Source organism: Crocuta crocuta, unplaced genomic scaffold (genome assembly GCF_008692635.1).
Source record: "Crocuta crocuta isolate KB4526 unplaced genomic scaffold, BGI_CrCroc_1.0 scaffold273, whole genome shotgun sequence".
In the NCBI taxonomy this organism is placed as follows: Eukaryota; Metazoa; Chordata; class Mammalia; order Carnivora; family Hyaenidae; genus Crocuta; species Crocuta crocuta.
The window spans coordinates 1,378,399-1,388,534 of NW_027529425.1; the positions used below are offsets into that span (position 1 = coordinate 1,378,399).

General features: G+C 51.5%; 1 protein-coding gene and 1 non-coding gene across 2 annotated transcripts; both read left to right on the top strand.

The window, feature by feature from the left end:
• The first annotated feature begins 3 nt into the window (after nucleotides 1–3).
• On the top strand, nucleotides 4–10,130 carry PDAP1 (PDGFA associated protein 1). The gene is made up of 6 exons (XM_077758708.1): nucleotides 4–53; nucleotides 3,181–3,272; nucleotides 4,593–4,703; nucleotides 6,454–6,575; nucleotides 8,695–8,846; nucleotides 9,912–10,130. The coding sequence occupies exons 1-6, from the start codon at nucleotides 41–43 to the stop codon at nucleotides 9,968–9,970; spliced, it is 549 nt and encodes a 182-aa protein (XP_077614834.1). The 5' UTR covers nucleotides 4–40; the 3' UTR covers nucleotides 9,971–10,130.
• On the top strand, nucleotides 5,248–5,376 carry LOC144227259 (small nucleolar RNA SNORA30/SNORA37 family). The gene has a single exon (XR_013333882.1). It is a non-coding gene; the product is annotated as a small nucleolar RNA SNORA30/SNORA37 family (small nucleolar RNA).
• Nucleotides 10,131–10,136: the final 6 nt, after the last annotated feature.

The window sequence follows — 10,136 nt, forward strand, 5'->3', positions numbered from 1 at the left end:
NCGAAGCGCCGCCGCCGCTGCCGTAGCCACCGGATCCGCGATGCCTAAAGGAGGTGAGGGGCTAGCGCGCGTGGCCCGCGGGCCTCGAGGGGCTGCCTAAGTCTGGCTCCCGCTGTTCATTCAGCCCGCGGGCGTTTCGGAGAGCGGCGCAGAGGGAGGACGTCCGCGCCGGCTGAGGGCCTGGCCTGGGCCTCGGCGCCCAATTGTCCCGATGGAGAAAGTGAGGACCGGAGTGGCTACGAGCCACTCCTTCTGGGGGTCTGAGGAGATCCAGAGGGTCCGGCTCGGCGCCGACGCCGAAGGCCTGATCTAGTGCGCGCTTCTCTTGGCTTGGGAGACCAGGAGTTTACTCCCTCTTCCAGGCTCGCCGAGGACTGAGTCACCGCGTCCCGCCTGTGCCTGTGCCGGGCCCGTCTGCCTTGCGCGTAAAGCGTGGGGCCTCTCGAGCTCTGGGCGAGCTAGGCCTGCGTAATGAGACCTAACTTGATGCTTTCCAGTCCGGCCGACCTGGCTTTGAATGTCCCTATTCGGCAGCGGCTCCATGTGTGCCTTTGAACCAGTGGCATTTCCCTGTGTCTCCGTTTTCTCGTTTGCAAACGGGGCTTATGATTGTACCTACCTCATAGTAGTAATGTGAGGCATTACTACTTGGTGATCCACGTGGCGTGCGCAGCACAGCTCCAGGCAGCCAAACGCCCGCTAAGCATTGTTTATACGGTTTCGTCAATTTCTTGGCCCAAGAGGATAGAGGATCCATGACTTCCCATTGCATCGTAGACAGTCCTTCATTCTCTTTCCCCTAAAAGTCATTAGTTCTTGATTTCAAGTCTAGCTGTGTCATTGTCTAGCCCTGTGGCCTGAAACAAATTATTTAATTCCAGCCCGTTTTTTGTCATCTAGAACACCTGGTTAATAACCCTTAGCTTGGAGAGCTGGAGATAGAGGCCATAAAATATTAGAGCACTCAAAGTGCCTGGCTTTTTTCTGGCACAGAACAGATGTTCGGTTAATAGTGGTAGCTCATCTGCCATGTTGGTTAAGATGCTTTAGCCCACAGGAAATCTACTTGGAGCTTTTTCAAACCTAAATGACTTCCTGACTCTACTTGGAGAGATACTGGGGTTTACAGAGTTGAATCCATTTAAACCTACCTCTCTGTTGATTTATCCTGTGGTAGGAAGAGCCAGGTCTCTTCCATTTTCCACAGCTGTCTGTTCTGCAAACTGAGGGTGCCAGCTGAGCCCTTCCAGTTTCAGAATTCTGGTTCTAAGGGTCCTACTTCATAGATACTTTGAGCCAAGGTTGGAAGTTACAAAATCCTAAATAAGAATTCTTGATTAAGTGACTTGGCCTTTGGCTTGTGAAAAGTTCTATGAGCAGGTAAGATTGACCTATTTTGCTTGTGTTGATTTGCTTGAAAAGAAAAAGAAACGATTTTTTTTTAAAGTATAAAATTACCTAAGAGAAAAGGATGAACTCTTGTTTCCAGTAGTAACTGTAAATCATTTTCAAAAGTATGTTGGTAAAAGTTATTGTAGACTAAACTCAGCTCCATATTATCCTAGCCCAGTGTGCAGGATGAGAGCCTGTAGTAGCCAGTTTTGAAGTGTTATTACTACCTGGAATATTGAGAGGGAAGGAAAGGGTGTTGGGTTTTTTTTTTTTTAACGGCAAGCTTGATCTCTCACAATAGGACTTTCATGAGTGTAGACCGAGACACCCCCTGGGAACCCAGGTAGTCATTAAAAATGGGTGGTGTGATCTGTAGCAGCCCAATTATGGCTTTGCAGCTGCTGTCTAGGAAATAAGAGGAGGTTGGTATCTTTGCTACTGTCTCTCGAGTCCAGAGAAGCTCTGGCTGTTTAATTACAGATTCTCTGCATGCAGTGAGACTCACTAGAAATCAGCTGGGCTGAAGCTTCCGGAAGAGGTGGGGATGGATTGAGGCCACAACCGCCCCAGCATCCTCCAGGACCAGCAGGGCAGGAGTCAGTCTATTGTCCTGCCTCAAGACAGTCAGACTGATACTCTTAGATGCATTTTAATTGCTAATCGCATTTTTAACTGCTAGAAGGGAGTCAGCTTTATCTTTAACTTTGCCAGCTACGTTTCTTACTCCACACACAAGAAAGTTTCCAGTAGGTTTTAGACTTTTTTCTTTTTACTGTACCACTTAGGTGAACATGAAGTGTTTCATTACATTCCCTGACTTTTTTTTTAATGTTTATATATTTATTTTGAAATAGCACAATCAGGGCAAAGAGAGAGGGAGAGAGAATCCCAGACAGGCTCCACCATGTCATCGCAGAGTCCAATGTGGGGCTCGAAGTCACAAACCATGAGACCATGAACTGAGCCGAAACCAAGAGTCGGACACTTAACTGACTGAGCCATCCAGGTGCCCCACATTCCCTGACTTTTATAGGAAATCACTAATGTGGTCAGTGGCTTTGTTTTTTCTCTCTTGCCAAAATACTTTATTAGAAAGAAAAGTTACAAATGCAGTATGTTTTTGTAGTGCTTAATCCGATGCCAGGCATTGTTCCAAGTTTTACATGTGTTAACAAATTCCTTCCTGTGACAACTCCAGGAGGTAAGGACACAAATGAAGACACTGAGACTGAGAGGTCAAGTACCCGCCCAAAGTCATAAGTGGTAGAGCTGAGATTTGAGCCCAAGGGTCAGACTCCAGTGTTTGTGCTCTTCACCATGTTTAGTGACTTGTCTTTAAAATGGGATCAGCCGTGATTTTCTGTACATGGGTTTATTCTGAGGCTCAAATGAGTCCATGGCTGTGCCAGAGCTTTTGCAAGTAAAAAGCACTGTAGCGTTAAATGTTCTTACTGCATTTTGGTTTGCTTTGTTTGGATTCTAAGGCACCGTGGGATTCAGCCAGTTATTATATGCAGTGTGCCCTCAGCCACATCCTCCTCTTCAGTCTCATCTTAGGAACCTGCGTACAGCACGCAGTTTGGTGCTGTAGCAGTTGGTCCGCATTTTGCCTTTTTTGTCCCTTTAAACATCTGAAGGTAGAATAGGTTTGGGTGGTGCTTAGTGAGAAGAGGAGGTCTCTGCAGCCTCTGATGAGAGCATCTCAAGCAGGATGCAGCCCTCTGGGGCTCAGGGCAGTCAGGGAAGCTGATTCCCTCCTACCTTCCTAAACTGCTGATCTTCGTGCAGGGAGAAAGGGAGGCCACAAAGGCCGGGCACGGCAGTACACAAGCCCTGAGGAGATCGATGCCCAGCTCCAGGCTGAGAAGCAGAAGGCCAGGGTGAGTACATGGCTGTGCGGGCCACTCCAATGGCCCAGGGCGGTGCCCCGCCTCTTTGGCATCCAGAGAGCCAGGCAGGGACCACCAATTCTTAGGCAGAAGCCAGCACCTGAGGTTTGGGGGGGGAGGGGGGATGGGCAGCAGGCGGGTATCCCAGAACAACCAGTGACAGTGATGAGAAGAGCTATCTTTTGATTGAGTTAATCAATTACAACTTTGTCCTTTTAGCAATGGTTGCCTTAGTGGGTGTCTGTTCTTGATCCTGTGTCCTGCTGTCTGGGATTTGTCCTTCTGTCAGGCCCCTCCCATCTCCATTCATAGCTCAAGCTCCCTGCAGTCCCCATCTGTTTGTTGTAGCCATGTCACACCCAGCATAACACAGTGCCCTGCCTCCCCTTACCCTCAACAGGCAAGAGTGCCCTTCGTTCCTCCGGACGCTGTTCAGCGTCACCTTCTCTGTGATTCTCACTGATGCTCTTCACCCTGCTCCCTCTAGTCCAGGCTTAGTAGTTCCTCCACTGTTCCTGCAGTACTTTTTCCAGCCTACTGTGAGGAAATGGAATATTTCCATCATTGTCGATGTCCACATCCCTGACCACATCATTAGATCCTCACCTGGATAAGGGCCAAAAAGAGCACAGTCAGGCTGGATGGGTGACAGGGGTGACAGAAGGAGCCCCTAGAAGGGAGAAACCACATATGAGTGGGGAAGGGGGAGGAGGGCTGGATGGAGCAGCTGCCAGCTAAGCAGGACCTTGGAGAGTATGTGGGCAAGTGCTAGTACGAAGGAAGTACTGGTTTCTTTAGGAATGTTTTTGGTGGGGAGGCAAGAAAGATGAAGGGGGGTAGCATGTTGAGCATTGTCCCGGGAAGCAGCGCAGCAGGGCATCTGCAGGGGCAGGCTCGAGTGGCCAGCCCTCCATTTCCACTGTGGGAATGGAATGCAGCGGAGGACTTGCCCAGGAAAGTGGTATCATTTGGCAGCTGTGTGTGGCAACTGGGGAAGCAGGAGTGGGGCTGAGCAGGACTACGGTTCCCAGCCCTACAGCCGAGTCCTTCTGACCCTGGGAGATGAACTTCTCACCCAGGTTGGAGTGTGGGAATGACTTCCAGGCTGTGGAGCCGAGTATATAGGCTGCCTCTGACCCCAGTCCCCTACTAGGGGCCAGGGTTACAGAGTAGGACCCTTGTCATACTTGGTCCCAGCCTTATGGGGGCTTAATTCTTCTGGGTCCACAGTCTGGAGGTGGTGGGAGCAGGGGTCACAGTCTAGGGGGTTTGTGCATTTTTGATTTTGCAGGTTGTCCATTTCTGAAACAGGAAGAAGAGGAACAAGGAGAAGATGGTGGAGATGGGGCTGCGGGGGACCCCAAAAAGGAGAAAAAATCCCTAGACTCAGATGAGAGTGAAGATGAAGAAGATGATTACCAGGTGCTGAGTTTGGTGGAGGCCTAGGACTTGGACTCATTCATTTAACAAACATCTGTCAAGTGCCTCTTGGTCACCATTTCTAATGTTGGATGTGGACAGAGTCTTCACTCTTAAGGGGTTATGTTTTAATAGTGAGTTATAGACAATGAGGAAGTAAATGGTATAATTTCAAGTAGTGGCAAGTATTAGGAGTGAGGGGGACTAATCATGGGTACTTGAAGTAGTGTGTGGTTAGGTGGGTGACTTTTAAACTGAGATCTGAAAAACAGGCTGGAGCCTGGTGTGTGGAAAAGCCATCATGAAGAGCCATCAAGGTGGGCAGATTAGCAAGTGGAGGGGCTCTGGGGTGGGAGGAGTCTGGTGGGGATGTGCCTGGGTGGGTAAGGGGTAGAGTGGCTAGGGATGCGAGAGGAGAGGTTGGCCAGGGCAGCTCCTGAGTGGCAGTTGAGGGGTTTGGGTTTCATTGTTGTGGGTAGTGGGCAGCTGGTGGAGGCCTTGAAGTGGGAGAGAGAGATCACCAGATTTGCTTTTAAAAGGTGGTTGCATAGCACTTTCACAGGTCCTCCCCTAGGCAGTGGGGCCAGGATTTGGTAGCTGGTGCTGAAAGAAAACCCTTGATTGCATCCTTGCCCTGGGACTGTGCCAGTGGCAGCTGTCACTCAGTGGCACAGAAAAAGAAGAAAAAATAAAAGAAAAGGTGGTTGTGGCTTCTCTGCGAAGACTTAATTATAAGGTGTTGAGGATATAAGCAGGGAAATGGCAGCAGGTCACCAGACAAGAAATTGTGGCTGGTGTTGGGGTGGTGGCTGGGCCAGTGGGAGAGGAGGGGGTAGGTTCATGCTGTGGTTTCGGGTTTGCTGAAGGGTGGGTTCAGGGGCTAAGAGAAGGAGGCATGAGGCTATGGCATGAGTATGGTCAGAAGAAGCAGGGTAGGCGAGGGGTGGGTCCTGAGTTCTCTTTAGGCACATTTACTTGTGAACTTGTAAGTGGATGTGTTCATGGGTAGCTCGAATGGATGTTGCTCTCTGGAGCTCTGGGTCAGATTGGCTGGTATATGGAACCTGTTTCTCTGGTCACTTAAAGAGAAAAGCTGGGGTCGACAGCACCTGAGACTTGGGCCCAGCCTGCTCCACTGGGGACTTGCGCTCTTGTTAAATATCCCCCAGGGGAAGTGGGAGGTGCAGGTTCCTCACGCCCGTAGACTGTGATTCCATGGCTCCTTCTCAAGTCACATTTCCCTCCTATCAGCTGAGATGGCTAGGAATTGGAATTGGTCCTCAGAACATCCTTAGCATGGCCTGCCCTGAGGACCCAGTGGTGGTTGTTGCAATCAGCCATGAGCTTCCATGGAAAACTGCTTTCAGAAGTGGGGGTGTAGTGCTCTGTGTTGAGAGCTTGTGAGTTGGGCTTGGGTTCTCAGCTCATCGGTGTGCTTCCTGGTTGGCCTTAGGCAAATTATTTAGTCCCGTGCCTCTGTTTGTCATCTGTGAATCTGAGAAAATAACCTGCGGTTGCTGGGACTTGGCATAGGTTGGGCTCTAGTCATGTATACTCCCTGTCCTTGTACCTCCTGGGCTGGTGAGGACGGCCCTAGGTGCTATTCCCATTGTGAGGCTCAGGCCCAGCATCATGTTGGCTGGGAGTGAAGCAGAAATTTGTCCCCGGCCATGTGGGTTGTTGGGAGATGGTGGGCATGGCCCTCAGGGGCTCTGTGGATGGACTCAACAGCCAACTTCTTGTCTTACCTTAGCAAAAGCGCAAAGGCGTGGAAGGGCTCATTGACATTGAGAACCCTAACCGGGTGGCACAGACAACCAAAAAGGTCACACAACTGGACCTGGATGGGCCCAAGGAGCTTTCAAGGAGAGAACGGTAACCTCTGCTACTGGGCCTTGTGACCTGGGCACGTGGGTGGGGGGCTGACCTATGTGGCAGGGTGGGGAGAGTGGCTGAGGTATCCATTTCCCCTACTCTTGCCTCCTGGGCCCTGAGGTTCCCAGGGACTGGGTGGGGGCTCCAGCTACAGTATCTTTTTGTGTGTGTGTGTGTGTGTGTGTATATCTCATTCCCCAAAAGCTCTATAGAAACTTCTCCAAAAACATCAAACAGAAATAATTGTTTTTTCACCAGTAGGAACACAGCAGGGAAAATAGAACAGCAGTTTCAGACCTAAACGTTGCCCTTGAAGTAATGCCCATGGATACGGAAGGTTATGATACAGTCCCTTCCTCCAGAGCACCCCACTCTAGGGACGCTTTCCTTATCCAGCCTGGTCTGACCATTCTTGGCCTGCATTCTTTGATGTCATTGCCATGGGGTTGGGAGAACCCAGAGAGGTTCACAGTGCAGAGAGCACAGTGCAGAGAGATCTACTGGCTGCCCCAGTGCTCCCGAAGTCGCAGGTGGAGACGGAGCTGCAGACAGCTTTTTCTTTGTGATTGTGTGAAGGTCTCAATTGAGTGCAGTGCCCTGCACGTGGCCATTCCTTGACAAGTAGTACCTGGACTTTTGATGGCCATCAGCTGACATCAGGGCCCTTACAAGAAGTTGGAGGCCACTAGGGAAAGCTGCCCTTTTTGTTTGTTTGTTTGTTTGTTCCTTTCTGGGCTGCTAAGATTTAAATCCACCTTCCTGGGCTAACCTCATGATGGCTGAGGGGTCTATGAAAACACCACAGGAAAAGCTCAGGAGCTCAGGGTGTGATTAAAGGATTAAAGTAGAATCCTGGGCTACTAAGGATTCTACTCCTCCTGTAGCTTTCTTCTTACCAGTAAGAAGAGTTGTTACTCTGCCCTTTGAGGTTGCTGAGTGAAAGCATCCTTCCTGGCACTGAGCCTTCACTGAGAGGGCCTTGCAAAGCTTCTGGTAGCCTTGCTCATCATCCAGATGCCTCCAGGGAAATCCCCTTCCCCCCTAGTTTGAATCTCTGCTGCTAGCTCAGAGGCTCCTGACTCTGTACTGCCTCCCAAGGTAGGATCTGCTGGGTTGACAGGTGTTCAGTCTTATCTGTATAGCACGTGTCTTGTTGAGAGTCTCCTGGGCAAAACATCTGCTCATCTGACTTTCGGTGGCTGGCTCTCCTCCCATCTGGGCAGGCCCCATGCCTTGTTTCTTATCATCCAGCGCCTTGTGCTGTGAGGGCCTCTGGGAGGCCACGTACCTTTCCTAGTCTCCTGTTAGGCAGGGCCTCCCTGTCCCCTCCTCCAATATTTGGCTCTTCCAGGAGCCTGGTATAAGTGGGATGATAACAATATCAGTGAAGAGTGTGCACACACCACTTTAGAATCTCAGGCCTGGGAGGAAGATCTCAGAGGGAAGACTTAATGAGGGAGGAGTTAGTGACCATCACCTCTCTCTCTACCTAGTGGGTTGGTGACTGACACCTTTTTCCTGTGGGAGTAGAGCTCTTATGCCCACACCCTCCTCAGTGGGGGCTCACTGCCTTGGAGGCAGCCTCTTAAACACATCTGAGCTGCTCTAATTGAGAATGTGCCTTGTCCTGTGGACCTGAGATTGGGTGGGTGTGGTTCCCATCTGTGGCCACTTGGTACACTCCCTTCTCTACCCCTCATAGAATGGTTCCCAGTGCCTTCCTCTTCCTGCTCATGCCTGGATACACAGTCCACTGGATTTGGTCCTCCTTTATTACTGTGGACACCAGACCACCAGACCCTAGCCAGCAACACCACCCCACTCCCCTCCCCAGCCAATGCAGACATTGTTCACTGTGTGCTGAGTTCACCCTCATCCTATGTTATGTGTCTGGGGAAGCTGGTACATTGCTTGAACTTCCTACAGCCCCCTGAGAGGTCCAGTCCTGTCCCTTTGCTTGTTTGGTGAGTGTCCATCAGCGAGGGGGCACACAGAGCCAGGGCACCCTCCTCCACTTGGGTTCCAGGCCTGAGTACTTGGCTTTTACTTTGGCTCTCATATCCAGCTTGGCTGATAATGGTGGGAAGATAACCCTTATGACACCATTTTATCCAAACAGAGAAGAAATTGAGAAGCAGAAAGCAAAAGAGCGTTACATGAAAATGCATTTAGCTGGGAAGACAGAACAAGCCAAAGCTGACCTTGCCCGGCTGGCAATCATCCGGAAACAGCGGGAAGAGGCCGCCAGGAAGAAAGAAGAAGAGAGGAAAGGTAAGTCCTGAGCCGCTGGTGTGGCCGCCTGACAGTTTCTGGATGAGCCACTAAACCCTGTGCTTCAGTGTCCTTGTTGTAAAATGGGATGGGGTTGGGTTGTTGGGTGGAGGGCCAGCCTGTGTGTCAATGCACTTACCTTTCTCGTTGCCAGTGGAGGTGGGCGTTTCTGCCTCAACCTCCTGGGGTGGTGGGAGGGCTCAGCAGCAGCTGGGAGTCAGATGAGGGTTTGGATCTAAACAGCACTGTCCTCAGTATCGGACAGAAACCACAGGGATGCACCCAGGGCAGACCTTCAAGGCTGGAAGGTCCCACTGAGGTGTCTGGTGCCTTGTGTGGCTGAGAGAGCTACTTCGGGGAACCACTGTCTTATCTGAGGGGCTTGAGAGGGTGCAGCAGGGCAGACCTCACGATCCAGACCCAAGTGACATCTGACCCGGCTGTCCCTTTTCTCTCATGCCTTCCCTACAGCGGGATCAGAGGTGGGGCCTACCTCTCAGCCAGGATGGCTGTGGGGAGTTGGTCTGGTTTATAGGAGCATTTGACTCATGGCCTGTGTCCTGGTCTCATGTGGGGCCACAAGAGCCCTTCGGGACCTGCTGTCCTGCCTCCTCACCAGATCTTGGGGAAACTGAGGCCTAGGCCGGGAAATGAGTTGCCCCAGGGTTGTCACCACACCGGAGGTAGCCCACTGTCCCACCTCCCTGCTCTTGCTTTGCAAAGCCCAGGCAAGGGAGGACTTCATGTATTGTTGCTGATTAGAGGTTTCGGCCTCCACAACAGAGGCTGTAATTATGAGGTTCTGCCTCTGGGTGGGGTAAGAAGTTTCTCTTTGCCAGTAGCTTGTATGTTGGGGGGACTGTGTGGGAGGCAGCCACCCAAACTTGGCAAGAACGTTTGTGGATAGTGCCTCTGCGGGAATCCTTCTGGGTCTTTTCCCCCTCTGCCAGCTGAGCCCATTGCCCAGAGTGTGTTCTGAGGTTCCTCGGCCTTCTGGGGTGTGTGGGGGTGTGTGCAGTGGCAAGGGTCTTGTATTAACACTAACCCTTCCCTTACCACCCTCAGCAAAAGACGACGCGACCTTGTCGGGAAAGCGAGTGCAGTCGCTGTCCCTGAATAAGTAGCACGGCCTGTGGGAAGAGGCACTGGGGACCTGGGCCGCTCTGCCAGGACCTCTACCACGTCTCGCCCGCCCTGCCCTGGCGCCGCTGCTGCAGCCCCTCACGGCAAGGAGCCCCCACCCTGGCCTGGGGCCTCCTTTTCATCTTGGCACAGAAATCGTTTTGGGGG

Excerpts from the sequence above, each read along its gene's own strand:
- PDAP1 (XM_077758708.1), top strand. Across the intron at positions 4,704-6,453 it reads ATGAAGAAGATGATTACCAG|CAAAAGCGCAAAGGCGTGGA; the intron begins GTGCTGAGTTTG and ends GTCTTACCTTAG. Across the intron at positions 8,847-9,911 it reads GAAAGAAGAAGAGAGGAAAG|CAAAAGACGACGCGACCTTG; the intron begins GTAAGTCCTGAG and ends TACCACCCTCAG.